We start from the raw sequence: 18,509 nt of genomic DNA, 5'->3' as shown, positions 1-18,509 counted from the left end.
TTCGGTTCCCAGTACTGGAGAAAAACCAAAAAAAAAAAAAAAAACAAACAACTGAAGCATAAAATTATTAGCATCACAAAAAGATTCTTCATAAAACACTTCAGGTAGTTTCCAATTACATTTGAAATATCTTATTTACAGAGATTTTTTTCTTAGAAATATATCCTAAAAATCAGATAATTTTAAATTTATGTGTTTTAAAGGGTAAAAAAATCAACTAAGCTTGAGTCAGGTCTACTGTGAATATCATTTAAAAGGTTTTTTGCCATTATATTATAAATATATGACCAATTTCTTTATGCATGTTTGCTAGCTGACAAGGGGAACACTGTTAATTTCCTTTTTTCGGCTATCTGAGATAGGGTTTCATTATATAGTTCAGACTAGCTTTGAACTGCCTTTGCAACCAGGCTGGCCTTCAACTCATAGCCATCCTCCGGTCTCAGCTTTTAAGTGCTACGTTACAGGCATTCACCACTATGCTTGGCCCATAAATTCAAATTGACTTAGCCAGGCATGGTGGTACACACTTGTAATTCCCAGGATTGCCCTGAATTCAAAATCAGGCTGAACAACGTAGTGAGACCCTGTATCAAAACAAATTTTTTTAAAATTAAAAAAAGCAGGGCCAGGAATATACACAGCTCAGCAGCACAGTGCTTGCCTGGCAAGCACAAGGTCCTGAGTTCAATTCCCTGTACCAAAAAAAAAAATAAAAATAAAAAACACAAGGTTGACTTAACTTTTTTAAAAGCAGCTGTGGCACAAAGCCTCAGTAAATAAATGATTTAAACACAATAATGCTAAAATGCAGATATCTCAAATAAAGCCATTGATCATTTGAATAAAACAATAAGACTATGCATTTCCAATATAAAATAGGTATTTAATAATCTCATTTTTGTAACACATTTTATTGTATCAATATATTAATATCAGTTAACATAATGTTAATATCATATATTTAATATAAAAGTCATACACAAAAAACCACAGCATTTTTTGAATAATTTTTCTATTCCTGTTTCTATAGGACAGTTATACAATTCTTGTGCACATATACTTGGGTTTTCTTGCTTCTTTTTCTCTGAATTAGGAAAAACAACCCAAAAATGAAAAAAAGATCATATCCAAATGAAAATTCTTCTGCCAAAAATATAAGATACATACTTTAAAAATATGTAGACAAAAGTCAACTGTGAAATCACCTAACAGAGTGTTACCAGATGATTTAAAATATAAAACTCATAATGGAAAGAAAGTATCTGAAGTGAAAGAGAAATATAACTTTTATATAATTAACTTCTAAATCCCAGAAGAGGAAAAAAGTCAGATAAAATTATGTAAGATTTGACAATTAAGCTTAATTAGGCAATTGCCCTTTCTTATTTTCCTTTCTATTTCTACCTTCTAAAATTCCAAGCTAAAAGATAAATCATCAAAAGAAACTTTAAAAACAGTCAAACCAAATATTCAGCCTCTAGATATATCAAACATGGATTTTATTTTAGAGAAAACTTAAAATCTTTATACATCTCCTAAGTTTCAAATAGTTTAAAACAAAAAATAAACATAGTGCCACATTAGAAAAGAAAAAGATACCTTCAGTTGAGGTTTTTCATCATCTTTTGTAGAAGTATCATCTGCTTGCTGAGAAACGAAAACAAATCCTTCACTGTTCATTGCAGCCACAGAATCAGATGACCCGCTAACCTTCTGTAATGAAGCTCTGACCTCCATTTCAGTTCTGCAAACTTCTCTCTCCCACATCCACCTGGCAAAACTACAAGGATTAAAAAACAGAAAAATGGGTTAAAACATATACTAATTAAAAACATAAACTAATGAAGCTTTAAAAATGGTTCATATGAAGAATCCTATTTGCTAGATGATGATTTCAAAATTAAGAAAGGCTACCTCCTTGGACTGGGCCACATGATGGAAATGCACTCTTTCACTCTGAGCTTCCAGACTGAAAGAACCATATTGTTCCCAGAAAAACACACAAATCAACCAAACAGATGTACCTCTACCTAGCTCACTTATTTCTCTTTAAAATATTGTTTTTGCTCTTTTGAATGATGAAATAATTAATCATGATACTAGAAACACCTACAAATTCACACACAAGTGCGTGCGTGCACGCGCACACGCGCGCACACACACACACACACACACACACGCACATTCAGCTGGGTGCACTGGTATCCTCCTGTATCCCCAAATACTTGGGAGAATGAGGCAAGACGGTCTTTGGGCAACATAGCAAGACTGTGTCTCAAAAAAAGTTTAACAATTTCTTTACAAAAACTCAATTACTTTATTAAATCCAAGTATTTTCAAAAATCTTATCTTCTCAACACCAAGTATTACACCTTTAAGTATTTTTTCTGGGTCACTTAAGTTGACTGACTAATTCAACACCCTGGAGTCTACCTTTTCTTTTCCAGATATGTTAACAGCACAAAATGGGGCACACATTTCCCCATAGAAAAAAACATTCCAGTAATTGTCTTACTACTTTTTCTCATTGCTGAGACAAAATACCTGACACCTAAAGTTAAAGGAGGAAAGGTTTATTTGGCTCACAGTTTTTAGTGGTTTCAGTTCATAGTTGGCTGGCTTCAATACAGGGTGGTACACAGCAGAGGGCATCACAGAAGAGCAAAAGCCCATGGCAAAGCAGGGCAGGCAGAAGGCAGACAGTGGTGAAGTAGCAAGCAATAAGCAACCCCCACAGCCCTCTTTCTGTCCCTTTCTATTCTATACAGGTTACAGGGCCTTACAGTGGGTAGCACTCACACCTAGGGTGGGTCTTCCCATTATTCACACTCAGAACTATCCCAAACCAATCAGTGGGCTAATTTAGTAATCACACACCCTATCACTTCTTGGCCTTTTGGCTAAGATCAAATGCAGTATCTGTTCTTATCAGTAATCACACACCCTTTATCTCAGTATCACACACTCCAGATCCAGCCATTTCTGAAAAAGCCCCACCTATCACTGCATGAGGCTTTTGGGGAACATCTACGTACAAGCTTTAACAGGAATCAAATACAATTCTATTTTGTGCTTTATCCCCACAAATATTCAATACCTTTACCCTTTCCAGAGGTTCATATATTCATACAAATAATTTTGGCTGAAGATAAATCCTATGGAACAGACACTGCACACAGCCCTAGGGTTACACAACTAAGGCAGATGGGTAGACTGCTATACTGGAGCTCACATATGGGAGATGCATAAAATCACCCAGGAAAGGGGAGAGGTGTCTTTCCATTATAAATGTCTTTTCCACATATAAATAAGACTGCAATATTCCATTTTGCCAGTAGGTGACACTAACAACATTGCTCTTAGCCGAAATACTTATTTTCAACTTCAACTTACACTTTTAAAACACACTTTCCAAGTGTATTAAAAATCAAAATTCCCAAAAATATCTTCATCATTTATTTGTTATACATGACAATATCTTTCTTTCTTAAAAGCCTTCTATCTTTCCGGACTGTCAAGGTTTTTCCCACTCTGCAAGTTATATGTCTCCAGAAATGCACCATGTGTTAGCCAGCCAGGTGTGTATTCCACTAGACTGCACCATGAATCTTTGATTGCCAATGTGCCACACAACTCAGATGTCTTTCTGCAGCATATCCTTCTCCAAATCCTCGGGTCACAGCTCCTTCACATGACTTCTAAATGCTGGAAGTTCTTCTCCCTTGCCATAAACTAAGCAATACCTTTCACTGTCATGGACTAAAATGGCAAATTTGGGTATGTCTAACAGTCTCCCAAATTTTTATCCCAATTCAAATGTCTCCCCCTTCAATGTACTGAAAATCCAATTCTCTACCTGACATTTCCAAATAAAAGTCTTAACAGTATCTAAAGCAAAATTTGACCAAAATTGTATGTCTAATATCTCCTATCTTCCCATTTGTATTTCCCATTTCAGTAAATAACACAATCTTTCCCTAAGTTACTCAAATAAAAAAGCTTGGATATTATCCTTTATTCACCTTCACTTTTTCCACTCCTGACATAAGCAAGTCATGGTCAGTGCCACTTCAAAATAAACCCCATATCTATCCGTTTTCTATCATGCCCTCTACTACCAGCTAATTCAAATAATGTTTTTATGTACTACAAATGCCAATCTCCACCCCCTCAATCTACTCTTCACAGGCCTGCCCCCGCTCCAAAATTTGGAGAAACAGACTAGGTGGAAGTAAAACTCCATACTATAACCTTTTCATTACAATTCAAACAAAATCCAAACTATCTGCCACAACTTACTATGCCCAATATACCTTCGTCCCTGCCACTTTCTTATTATAGCTCATGAACTGCAGCAAATTTTTCCCCATGTTAGGGTCTTAGTTCTAGTTTCTCAATCTTTATATTGTTGGTGCCTTCAGTTACCAATTGTCATTCATGAATTCAACACATACTTAATAAGTCCCTACTATACATCAGAAATCCTCCTTGTGAGTTAAGCCACTGTAGTCTGTGTCCTCCTAAAGCTAACATTCTAATGGAAGAGACAGAAAATACAGAAGATAGTAAATCAGGATCATGTACTACAATCCAAAAATGAAGAGAAGCCAATAGGTAATACAGGCCTATTTGATACTCAGGTTTACTAAGAATGAGTCAGTGTTGGAAAGAATTAGCAGGAAAGAGCCTCAAGCACAGAAATACCAATGCAAAGGCCCAGATACAAGAAAAGACTTCCTAAGTAACAGAAAGGAGGCCATACTAGATTATAGATAGTGACATAACATGAGATACAAAAAGAAAAACGATGCCAAACTGTCTAAATAAGCCCCTTTCTTACACAGAAATACAGCAACTGAGATCTATTTATCTGAAGCAGAAGCTACTAGTGCCCTAACATTCTGGTAGGTGCTCAATGTGATGGATACAAAGTGGAGAACAGCCTAAGAACAGGAACTCACCAGACAAGGGGGCTGTCCTTTTTTGAATAACTTTGCCTCCAGGAAACTCACCAGGTTCTAACAGTGAAAATTCAACTCTAGCAGGTAAAGAGGAAAAAGACTATAGCAAGAACTTTCTCTGTAACAAAGGCCTATTATTCAGGAGAAAAACCTTTATACAGCCTTATCCCAATTTATGGGAAGAACTTCCTCCCGTACCAGTCCTCTCCAGCCTGAGCAGAGTGGTATGGTTTGTATCTAGATGCCCCGCATCAAAGCCTCATGCAGTCATGGTGGGGGGGGCCTCTAGAGTTTTTGACTGATCCATGGTCCAATGCTGGGATTATGGATGAGGGCTACACCCGCCCGGGGCAGGTAGCTTGCATACAATATAAGGGAGGGAAAGAGGCCTGCTCTTTCCACTACTGCTCCCCCCTTTTGTTCTTGTTTTTGCTGTTTTCTGCCACCATGAACTGCTGCCCTCTGCCATGTGCCAGTCTGCTTTGGAGCCAGCTGAGTGTGGACTGAAACTTCCACAAACTGTTAGCTAAATAAACCTTTCCTTCCTTAATTTTGAGTGCCAGGCATTTTGTCTCAGCAATGAGACAAAAGTAACCAAGACACAGAGAAAGCATGTAGGTAAGAGGCAAAAGAGATCAAAGCTTCAAGAAAATAGATTGGGGGTACGGCAACGAATTCAGGAAGTAGGAGGCTGGAAGAACAAATCCTACTGCACTGAAGAAATACCTGAAATGGTCACAACTACAGGACACAGGCCCACTGAAAGACTGAAATTTAATAAAAATTATAGACTGTCACATTCCTGACACACACATAAACATACATGCATAACACTTACTATCACACAAACAAGCTTTAAAATGATAAAGCCTTAAGAATTGCAAGCCACAAAGTCTCCAAGGAGGAGTACTCAGAGAAACCCAAAGACATTAGAAGAACTGAAACCTCTAGCACCTGTAACTACGGCAAACACTAAATAGGACCCAACTTATGAGAATGATATTCTCAAACTGAAGAGCTACTCACCTCAGTTCCTATTAACAACATGCCCAGCTTTCAGTGATAATTACGAAGCATTATAAAAAACAATGTTTTAAAAGTCTGAAAAGACAAAGCAATCATCAGAACCAGACTGCTGTAACACAGTTGTCAAAACTAGCAGGCAGGGAATTTAAATAGCGAAAATAACAGTGATTAATATGTTAAAGGCTCTAATGGGAAAAATACAATGCATTAAAGAATATGAGTACCATAAGCAGAGTAACAGAAACTAAGAAACAGTTTAACAAAATTTTAAAAACCATAGTAACAGAAATAAATACCTTGCAGGGGCTCAGGGCTCATCAGTGGACAACACTGCTGAAGAGGGAAACTGTCAACTTGAAGATAAGTCAACAGAAAGTAGCCAAACTGAGAGAGGAGGAGGAGGAACTAAGACCTTGGGACAATATCAAAAGGGTAACATATATAGAACTGGAGTTAGAAAAGGAGAAGAAAAAGAGTAGAGAGTGAAATAGTTAAAGTAATAATAGCCAAAATTTCCCCCAAATTAATGAGACACCACACCATAAGTAGAAGGAAACTCAGAAAATACCCCAAATGATATATAGACTCAGGAAGAGATGCACCTAGGCATATCATATTTAAGCTTCAGAGAATGAAAAAAAACAGAACATCCAAGAACTATGGGAAAATATCTGCATGTAGACCATACATATACCTTGAAAGGTAGTACAGAGAAAAACAGATACTAAAACTATGCCAAGATGCTTCCATAATTACTGATAAGACAACAAACCACAGGGCCAGGAAACTTAGAAAACATCAAAAAACAATAAATATGACAGAGAAAATGTACCTAGGTATGTCACATTCAAACTGCACAAAATCATAAAGAAAAATCTTTAAAGATGGGAGAAAATACCTTACCCATCATGGAACACAACAAAGTAGGGTCATGGTTTGTGTCTAGAAGTACCCCCCAAAGCCTCATGCAGTCATGGGGTGGGCTTCTAGAGTTTATGATTGAGTCATGGTCCCATGCTGAGATTATGGGTGTGAGTACTACAGCCACCCTAGGGTGAGCAGCCTGCATACAAAAAAAGGGAGGGAAACAGGCTTGCTCCCTCCTGCTCCTCCCTTTTGCTCTTGCTGCTTTTGCTGTTTTCCGCTGCCATGAACTGTTGCCCTCTGTCATGTGCCTTGGAGCCAGCTGAGTACAGACTGAAACCTCCTCACACTGTGAGCTAAATAAACTTTTCTTTCCTTAATTCCAGGTATCAGGTATTTTGTCTCAGCAATGAGAGAAAAGTAACCAACACAAGTAGTAAAATGTACTTTTCATCAGAAACCACAGAATCACAAGAAAATGTATAAACCTTTCATGAAAGTGTTACAAGGAAAAAATAACTAATCCAGAATTCTAAATCCTGATATGAAATTGAGAGATAAAGACTCTCAAAAGCAAGCAAAAACCAAGGAAATTAATTGCTAGCAGACCTGCCCTGAATGAAATGTTAAAAGTACAGCTGATCCTTGAACAAACCAGATTAAGTTTGAAAAGTATGGGCCTATCAATATGTTGATTTTTTTTTTTTTGACACAGGTCTTGACACATAATCCAGGTTGGCCTCAAACTCACTACGTAACCCAGGCTAGCCTCAAATGCGCAGCAATCCTCCTGCCTCTGTCTCGCAAGTGTAGGGATTACAGGCACATACCACCAACCCAGATGGATTTTTTTGACATTTGTAAAAATTTGAAAAAATAATAATAAAATTATTAAATTTATTAAGTGAACATTTAAGTGAACATTTGCAATATAAATTCTCTGCAGAAGTAAAGAGAAGTTTAATTATTAAATTATTAATAAAATTTGAAAAAATAATCCCAGCACTCAGGAGGCTGAGGCAGAAGGATCATTGCAAGTCGAAAACCAGCCTGGGCTAAAAAGTGAGCTCGAGGCCAGCCTGAACTGCACAGTGAGACCCTGTCTCAAAAAGAAACACAAAAAAAAGGAAAAGAAAAATTTTGCAAATGAATCATAAGACCTAGAAATACCTTTTCAAGAAGAGAAAAAAGGGGCCTGGAGATTTAGCTCAGTGGTACAGCGCCTGCCTGGCAAGTGCAAGGTCGTGAGTTTGATTTCTGGTACCAGAGAAAAACAAAAACAAAAAAAAAAAGAAGAGAAAAAAGAGATGGGAAAATGAAGAAACGGGGGGGAAGAAGAAAGAAGTATTGTTATAATTTCTATCTTAATTATCCCCCAAAGGCCCACATATCCAAAGCTTTAATTGCATAAAATGATCACTCATACTACATACTGTACTACTATAATAATCTCATAGCCAACTTCTCTTTACTTCTGCAGAGAATTTATATTGCAAATGTTCACTTAAAATGCCACATGATGTTAATCACCTCCACGAGAGCAGTTTGTCTCTTGAGTAAATTGTGTTTCACATTAAAAAGTGATGTTAGCCAGGGATGGTGGTGCACACCTATAATCCCAGCACTCTCAGAGGCTATGGCAGGATTGTAAATTTGAGCACAGTTTAAGCAATTTAGCAAATTTGTAAGATCCTGTCTCAAAAATCTATAAAAGCAGTAATAACAGTGATAATAAAAAAGATTGGGAGGTGTAGGTCAGTGAGAAGGCCCTAAGATCACTCCCTAGGGTTACTTCCTAGTACCAGAAAGGAACAAAAGATAGTATCTCATGGCTTGCATGTATTTTTCATTGTATATAACCTTCCAAAAAAGAAAGCATCAAACAACGATGACCTTACTGGTAAGGTCCACCAAACTTTTAAGGAAGAATTAACATCAATTCTCTAAGATCTCTTCCAGAAAATACAAGGAACCCTGCCAAACTAATTTTGTGAGTACAATACCCTAAAAGTACCAAACAGATTACAATAAAACTATAAATTAATATCTCTAGCAACACAGAAACAAAAGCCCTTAAGACAATGTTAGAAAACCACATCCAACAATGTATAAAAAGAATTATATTAGGTATACAAGGCTGGCTTAACATTTAAAAAGTAATCAATGTAACCAAACATATCAACAACTAAAGAAAAAGTCTGACTGTGTCAACTCAATCATGTCAGTTGATGTAGAAAATACATGACAAAAAAATCCAATGCCTATTCATAAAAACTCTCGGCAAACTAGCAGTTGAGAAATTCTTCAATCTGATAAAATTTTAAAACCTATAGGTTCATAACCTACTTTATTGTGAAAGACTGGATACATTCCCCTTAAAATTAGGACCAGTGCAAGGATGCATTCTCTTACCAGTATGACTCATCATAAGATATAAAAGGTGTAAAGATTAGGAAAGAAGAAATTAAACTGTGCAGGTTACATGACTGTCAAAGTAGAAAATACTGAAGAATCTTTTAAAAAGAAAACTAGAATAAGCAAGTATAGGAAGGTCACAGAAATCAAGGTCAATATACAAAAGTCAATGTCTTTCCTACATACAATAAACAATTGGAATCTGAAACTTAAAAATTAATCCCCTTTATAACAGAAGAGGAAAACTTAAGCAGGTATAAATCGAACAAAATAGGTATCGGGGCTGGAGATTTAGCTCAGTGGCACAGTGCCTGCCTGGCAAGCGCAACGTCATGAGTTCAATTCCCGGTACCAGAAAAAAAAAAAAAAAAAATAGGTATCGTATCTGTAAATAGGAATCTACAAAACACTGAGAAAAAAAAGATCTAAGTAAATGGGGAAATATTCAGTCTTTATTGAGTGGAAAAATTATATTGTAAGGTGTCAATTTTTCCCAACTTAAGATTCAAAAAACTCACTGAACTGATGGAGCATCTCACTGAGCATTCAACTGCATAGGCACACCACCGAACTATATATGCACTACAGCAGGGACCATGTCTATTTTTATTTTAATTTCCAACATACCCCTCCCTACCACAATGCCTACAAACAGTATGGCCTCAATAAATACAGCTTTATAATAAACAAGATAATTATTTGGCTAGAGAAGGCTAGATGGCAGCATCCAACAGGAGGGTGGACTGAATGAATCTTACAGTAATTTATTCTTAATCTTACTCTATGTATAGAGAGAAAAGGATCCAGTCAGTTCCTGACCTACTTTCCAACACATCAACCCACAATATAATTTACTAAGTCTACTATTATGCAGCGATGCGTTACAGCAAAACACTAACTTTCTCTATAGAGATGGCAATCTATTATTTCAGATCAAAAGAAGCAGCAGTTGGAAAATTCTGACGTTTTTAAAATACTACAGAGCTCATTGTTTCATGAATTCAAAACTAGTACATCAAATTTCAACTCAGCATGTACAACAGAGCAGTGCATAAAAACAAAATTACATTTAAATACATTTTGAAAGCTGTTCCCTCAAAATACAAAATTCAGAATACAAATTCTGCCAAAGCATTTTTATATCTCTTTGAGTGAATAAAAGCAATGCTGGGAATGTAATCTAGACATACACATTTTCATTCTCAGGGCCTCTCAATGGCATGTGAAATAAGGGACAGAAATCTCATCAGTACTATGGGAAATCTGGTATGTGCCACCCGCCTTTCCTCTATCTAACCCCGTCCCCACTACTCAGAACCCAAAGGAGCTCAATAAGTATTTTGATTGAACTGACTCATTTAAAGACACATTTATACCCCACACCTATAGCAATTCTACTAATTCTACTACCTGAAATAACTTTTAATTTTTATTTTAGTGCCATAATAATTTTTACTGAATGAGCAATGATGATATCTAAATGGACACCTCCTCTGGGTGCCTAAAACTATAATTTTCACACACATACTAGAAAGAGCATAACAACATTCACCAATCTCTAGCTGGAAGCTATTTTCTTCCCAAAAAAAAAAAAAAAACAAAACACATTTGAAGTATAAAACTGCTGGGCATGGTGGAGCACATCTGTAATCCCAGCACTCAGGAGGCTGAGGCAGGAGGACCCTTGTGAGTTTGAGGTCAGCCTGGGATACATCAGTGAGTTCAAGGCCAGCCTCAACTGCATAGCAAGACCCAGTCTCAAAAAAACAAAAAAAAAAAAAAAAAGTATAAAACTATAATGCACATGATCTAATTTCCTTCTACCAAATGGAGTTAGCCTGCTTCTTGCTTTTAGACTATGTGTTACACCCATTCATTTTCAAGTGGCACTTGAACTAAAATAGCCTAAAAATATGTGTGTGAAAACTAGATAGGTTGGGAGAACTATGAGGCATAGGAATTAGAATGAGTACAGTATACTCACTACAAAGTGAAAAGTTTTAACAACAAGAAAATAGACATAACTAATGTAGAACATTTGCCAACTGAAAGTCTTCTGTGCTTTGCAGAACTAAGCCAGTGCAGGAAAAAATTACTATGACTTCTATTTATTAAACAGTCTATCCACTGTTCTAGTTCCAAGGCAAAATCTACATGAGTATGTATGAAAGTATGTCTCTGACTCTGAAAAGGGAACAAAAGATCTTTATTAATTCATATCATTTTAATGGATACCTATTTTTACTTGTCCGGTAATAATCCCCAAACCTTTTTCCTAGGAATAAGCCTTGCCTCAAATCAAATCATGTGATTTCTAAAGAAACCTCAAACCCATGGCCAAACATCTGTCCACAAAGGTACCCTAAGCTAGAACAATTTACCCAAGTCCTACAGTTTTTGGTCTGGTAATTAGAGCAATCATCATGATTGTGTCTCTCTTATAGTAGAATCTTATATAAACTGTGAATTGTCAGTGACTACCATGTTTTTCTGCATAAGAAGACTGCTATACACTAAGCCAGTTTCAACCACGTCTAGGGCTTTGTCTGAAGTCTTCACAAATCCACCATGTTTAATTCTATGACATATCCTTCCAAAAGAAGCTTTTTTAACAAGGTAATTTAAATTGGGTTTCTAAGAAGTTCTAATATAATTTTAGGGTAGAAAAAAGATACAAATAGGTTGCAGAAGGCAGTATGGTTTCAGATAGTACCTTCCTGCAGACCTCTCCTCAGTTAATGGCAGCTCTGCCCTTCTAGCTATCCTGGACAAAAACCCACCAGAGTAGTACCACTCCTCTCTCTCTTTCTTTCCTCCATCACCCTCAAGCATACATGTACGTACACACACACACACACACACACACACACACACACACACACACACACCACACGGGCTCTCTCCTTCCTCTTCTCTTACATCCAACCATATATACACCCCTTTTATTTGCAATCACCAAATATTCCTTTGGCTCTACCTTCAAATTCCATCCAAAAAAATTCCTGTTTCTTACCACCTCTGCCGCCACTACCCAGTCCTGAACACCATCACCTCTTATCTAGGTTATTTTCAAACTCCTGAAACAGTCTGTTTACTTACTCTCACTGGTCTATTTCCAAAATAAGCAATCAGAATGGTTCCTTTAATTCAGTTTCTATCACTTCTCTAATTAAACTCCTCCAATATGTCCTCTATTTCACTTAGAATAAAAGTCAACTAACCTTCCAAAATATTACATGCCTGGCATTACTCAGAGTACCCCTCCTCCCTACTGAGCCTACCCCACTTGACCTCACCACTATAACCTATCTCCTACAATTCTCTCCCTTGTTCACTCGACTCCAACTACAATGATCTCCTTGCTTTCCTTCAAACAAGACTGGCACTCTTGTTCTGCCCGTCCTATCACAATGAACATTTTCTCTTATGTATCTGCTTGGCTGCCACTTAGTCCTTTATTCATTTCCTTGCTCAACTCTCATCCCCTTGAGAGATCTGCTCTGATCACCTCATCTAACACTGTTTCCCATTACTAGCACATTCAACTCCCCTTCATCCTGCTCTCCTTACTCTGCTTTCTCAGAATACTTATTTTCCAACATACAACCTATCTTTCTACTACACATACCATTTATTGTCTGCTTCTCCCAGTAGAGTACAGTGCTGTCAAAAGCAAGGATTTCTGTTTTACTCACTGATGTAATCCAAGCACCCAGAAGAACATCAAGCATACAGCAAACAGTTAAATATTTGCTGCTAATAAATGAATGAATATTCGAGATGCGAACTCTGCAAGCCACTCAGTATCTCACAGTCTGATCAGTAATGTGCCATTTTAAAATTTTTATTTATTTAATCTGTGACATTGGAGAGTGACCCCAGGGCCTCTCACATTTTAAAATCATACTCTATTACTATATTCCCCCAGATCCAGTATTCTTACATTAAGGGAATAAGAGAACAGCACTGATGGGTTTCCCTCATTGGACAACTAACTAGCTCATATATCTGAACTTCTAAAGATTTCTGATACAATGAAACACCAAGATAGAACTTTTTTTTTTTTTTTTTTGGTTTTTAGAGAGACAGGGTCTCACTATGTAGTTCAAGTTGCCCTTGAACTCACTATGTAGCTCCGGCTGGCCTCGAACTCAAGGCAATATTCCTGTTCTCAGTAGAGGTAGTTTTTCAAAGACAAAGTAAATTGGAATATTAGAGATTTCTTTTCCAAATTCCCCACTGTTGCAAAACAATGACAACACTAATCAGTTAATAATTTTAAGGAATTATACTTCTGAGTGTGAAGATGGTGCTATGATTATTAAGGAGTCCTTGTCTTTCTGTATATGTTTCAAATTTGCCAAAATAAAAAACAATGAAAAAGCAGGTAATAACTTAAAAAGCTAATTTAACCAAAAAGAAGAACCACATACAAAAGAATGTATTCTCTCTGGCATCTGCACATTATATTATACCTAAATAAAATGATGAAAGAATCACCACTGAAGAACGGTATCTGAAACTACCATAATGATGGGGAGCATTTTAGAACAAAAATAATGACCAACATGAGCACTGCCTTCTAAGTCAAAGAAAATGACATGAAAAATGATGGCCTTGAAGGTTGCTACAACAGAGACAAGAAATCTGTCAAATTAAGCACAGTGACCTCAGATTAGGATGACTGGAAGAGAAAATGAACACACTAAGAAGACTTCATCTTTTCTCAAGGTAAAGGGGATTGCACTTTAATCTACCACGGTCATTCATAGCAAAGCAAAAGAAAACACAGCTAAAATTTTATATATCTAATAACATTGCAGCCATATTTACTAGAAATAGGGCTGGGGATTTAGCTCAGCGGCAAAAGAGCCTGCCTGGCAAGTGCAAGGTCGTGAGTTCGGTTCCCGGTACCGGAGAAAAACCAAAAAACAATAAAAAAATAAATAAAAAATGAAAAATAGTAGAAATAAAAATATCAAAGTACAGTGCTGGGAATTGAACTCAGGGCCTCAAGCATGCTAAGTACATGAGCTGAGGGCCTCAAGCATGCTAAGTCCACCACTGAGCTGTATCACTAGCCCCACAAAGATCACGTTGACTACAAAACAAATATAGCAGAAAAAAACAAGCATTTTCAGTCCCAAAAAGATCAAATTTTAAAAAAACTTAAAAGGCACAGAAAATTTAAATATTAACAGTACTGAAGTACGAGAGTAGCATAAACTAAGCATAACCAAATTTATATCCTTCAAAACATTATTTGTTCCACCATTGGAAATAGGTTCGACAATCGTCTCAGATGATTATCTACTTTGGTTAAAATATTATCCAGCCAGACATCATGGCACACGCCCTTAATCCCAGCCGTTGGGAGGCTGAAGCAGGAGGATCGCTATGAATTTAAGGCCAGCCTAGGCTACAAAGTGAACTCAAGCCTAAACTGCATAGTGAAACCCTGCTCAAAAAGACCAAAAAAAAAGATACCTAATGGGTTTATGGCTTTTAAAATTTGGGCATTCTGGGTAGTATATATGTCAAAATCTGGTTTCTCTTTGAGTGTACTTTATTAATGTGGATTTCTGATGTTACTGGTAGCATAGGTGTTGCTTTTAATTGGTTTTTGTGGGACATCAATATCTGGTTTGTCTTTGTGACAGTGACATTACCAGAGTTTGATTTCTCTTCTCTGAGTAGTGCTGGGGATCGAGGCTGTAAAGAAGGCTAGACAGGGCTGGGGATTTAGCTCAGCGGCAAAAGCGCCTGCCTGGCAAGCGCAAGGTCGTGAGTTCGGTTCCCGGTACCGGAGAAAAAAAAAAAAAAAAAGAAGGCTAGACATTAAGGAGACCCTCAAATAATAATGGAAGAAATATCTACCCAAACAGATGCAAAAATTTCAATACAGAAAACAAGAAGTATGAAAAAATACAGCAACATGATTTCTCAAAATGCCAATTTTGTCCGCAATTGACTGCAAAGCTATCTAAGTGAATAGAATGCTAGACAAAAATTCTAAGGATTGTTTTTAAAAGATTAACAACTTTCCTAGAGGATACAAATGAACAGTTCAATAAATTAAGGAAGATAATGCAGACTATTAAGGAACAATTCAACAAAGAGAAATTCTGAAGCAGGAACAAACAGAAATTGTGGAAATGAAAAACACAGTAAGTAAAACTGAATAAAATAAAGAAAAAAACCCTGGAAAATAGACAGGATCATTTACACTACTAGTTTCTCTTTGTTCACTGAAAAGAAAATTTTGTGCTATTATCTGTTTGTTTCCTCTTTGTAAGAAAGAATCTTTTTTGTCTATATCTTATACTATGTGCTTACTATGAGTAAGCACTTTGAAGATGATAGATTTATATTAACTATTCTACAATTCTGTCATGAAATTTTGTCTTACATTTTCATAAAATGAAAAAAAGGAAAAGCACATTCAATAGATTCAAAGATCAAGCAGCTATAGCTAATGAAACATACTAACAATGTCCAAAGAACCAGAGATGGGTATTACCATTTATAAGATAAACCAGTAACATAAATTTTATGTTTAACTGTATGGATTCAGACATCTCTTCTTAAACATACACTTAATTCATCTATGAAATCTTCAAACCATTTGGTCTAATATTCTGACTGCTTTGAAAAAACTAAGTCAACACCATGTGCTTTTGTTGCTGCTCAGAAATTGGGGTCTTGTCTACTTGTATATGCAGTTTTACAATCTAATTTCAACTTCTATAATATAGGCCATCTTTCTCTTTATTAATGTAAAAGCCTTCCTAGCCCTTCTCTTAGTCTGATTAGTTAAATCTGGTCATTTCCCTTTGAACTAACTCCTTCTGCCTTGTCTCTGTTATTCTACAAACTTTCCCAGTTACTCTCCCAGTATCTTCTAGCCCTATTCTGCTTATTAGCTAATAAAAAACCATTAGGGCATTAGCAAGCTGCCCGTGGTATACCAAACAGTTATAAGACCAAGGGTAAAGCCAAGGAGAAAAAAAAGCAACAGAAATATGGAAAAAGAAAGGAGAAAGCAAACAATCAACATTAATGAGCAGCTACTACATGATATCATCTCCACAAATGTACAGGCACGCATTGTAGCCCAATCTGTAAGGCCAACAAAGTAATTTTCTCCCATGGCCACACTATCAATAAGAAGAAGAAAAAAGGATGTAGTATTCCACATTGTATCTTTCTTTTCTCCTTTCCCTAGCAGTTTCTTTCCCTTTCCCAATATCTATTGTACCTTTCAGATTTTATTTACTCTTTCAGTTTCTTACACTAGGGAGACAATACAGTGTTTACATACGTGGGTCTGATTTATTTCACTTACAAGTATAGTCTCTAGTTTCATTCATTTACCTACAAAAGCCTCAAGTTTACCCTTCTTTACAGCTAAGTAATACTCCATTGTATAAAATACTACATCCTGGCTCCCGGAGGGTGGGCCCCCAGCACACGGGGAGCCTCGGGCGGGGAGCGCCGGTCTTTGGACCGGCGGCTCACTCCTGGCCTCACAGTTCCCCGGAAGGAGGGCTTCCGGCGCACAGGGAGCCACGGGTGGGGAGCACCAGTCTTCTGGCTGGCTAGCTTCCTGCCTCGTGGCTCCCGGAGGGTGGGCCCCCAGCACATGGGGAGCCATGGGGCAGCGAGCGCTGTTGCGCGCCAGCCCTTAGGTCGGCCGCCGCCGCTCAATTGAGATCTATCATAACACAGAGAAACAGTGACACAATTGGCCCACCATGCACCAACTGCAGTTGCCCACCCACGGATGTGTGTGAATCATTCAAACTTTGAACAACCCCTAGGAATACATGCCAAACAATGGGCCACTCTTGCTCCTGCCATTGAGAACCAGAAAGGTCCAGAGCCAGCGGAAGAGCAGCTGCTGAACAAGGACTCAGAGAACATGAGAATGCAGACTAAGCCCACGGAGTCAGAGGTCCTGTGGACTGGGGTCACGAGTGCCGCTCGGAAGCTGTAAACCAGGACCTTACACAATACCTGCAGAGACTCATTGGAAGCCATTCTTCCCCTGACAGTACAGGCTGTGGTGGAGCTCCGGAGAAGTCTGCAGCAGGATTCCTGCCGCCTGTGCTGACAGCTGGGGAGAGGACACTAACGGGTTGTGGAGTCCCAATGCGATGGGAGGCTGGAGCGAAAACGCTACAAAAAATGGCTTTCGCTCCAGACGGCTCACTTGATTTTTGACAACCCTTAGGCTGTAACTACTTGTTAGATCCTTCGTGTATATCTCTGTCTTCCTGAGAAACCACTTTGAAGATACCACCATGTATTACAGCAGTCATTGATATTTTCCTACTAATCTATCCATAACTCTCTAATGTTTGTATTGTTCCTATCCTATTTCATAAATGGATCCACGTTTATTATTATGTGTTTCCTACAACAACCACTGAGAATTATTGAATGATTATTCATGAGGTCACTCAAGTATAGTTCTATTTATATTCTTTAGAAGCCACTTTGAAGATACCTAAGTATAGTACAACAACTATTGATAATCTCCTATGTCTTTTGTCTGTAACTCACTATCATTTGTCTATTTGCTTTCCTGAGAAACTATCTTATAGATAACAATATGTAAAACAATAACCATTGATAATTTCCTACCACTTTGTCTGTAATTTGGTAAGCCCCTCCTATTATTATGTTATCCTTCTTTTACTCTTTAAAATAAAATAAAATAAAAATAAAAATAAAAAAAAATACGACATCCTTTTTATGCATTCCTCAGTTGATGGGCATTTGGGATTGTTTCCAAGATTTAGCTATGAAAAATTGTGCTGCTATAAACATGGGTGCAGATATATCGCTGTGAGATGATGCTTTCAATTCTTCTGCAAAATACCCCTTCTGGAAAATACCCAGAAGGGGAATAGCTGGAGGAATCTCCACACTGATTTCCACAGTGGTTGTATCAGCCTATACTCCCACCAACAGTGGAGAAGGGTTCTTTTTTCCCCACAGCCTTGCCAGTATGTGTTACTGGTTCATTTCTTGATACTCATTCTTTCTGGGGTGAGATGGAATCTCAGCGTTGTTTTAATTTGCATTTCTCGAATGACCAATGATGTGGAACACCTTTTCATATATTTACTTGCCATTTGTATTTCCTCATCTGAGAAGTGTGTATTTATCTCAGATGCCCATTTTGGGACTGGGTCTTTGAACTGGGGGGCCTGATTTTTTTTTAATTCTTTATAT

The 18,509-nt window shown here is 37.4% G+C and overlaps 1 protein-coding gene across 3 annotated transcripts in view; it reads right to left on the bottom strand.

Annotated features, from left to right (window-relative positions):
- Rabgap1l (RAB GTPase activating protein 1-like) overlaps nt 1-18,509 on the bottom strand; it is a 598,504-nt gene that overhangs the window by 550,575 nt on the left and 29,420 nt on the right. For 2 of the 3 annotated variants that reach the window (XM_005374884.2, XM_005374887.2), the window contains exon 2: nt 1,603-1,783. In XM_005374884.2, the coding sequence (XP_005374941.1) occupies nt 1,603-1,770 (168 nt within the window). In that variant the 5' untranslated portion in view covers nt 1,771-1,783. The remainder of the gene's footprint in view (nt 1-1,602; nt 1,784-18,509) is intronic. The other variant, XM_005374886.2, reaches the window with a different exon arrangement.

The sequence above is a fragment of the Chinchilla lanigera genome, unplaced genomic scaffold (assembly GCF_000276665.1).
Source record: "Chinchilla lanigera isolate Chin_1 unplaced genomic scaffold, ChiLan1.0 scaffold00005, whole genome shotgun sequence".
Lineage (NCBI taxonomy): Eukaryota > Metazoa > Chordata > Mammalia > Rodentia > Chinchillidae > Chinchilla > Chinchilla lanigera.
This window is presented reverse-complemented; position numbering and strand designations above follow the sequence as displayed.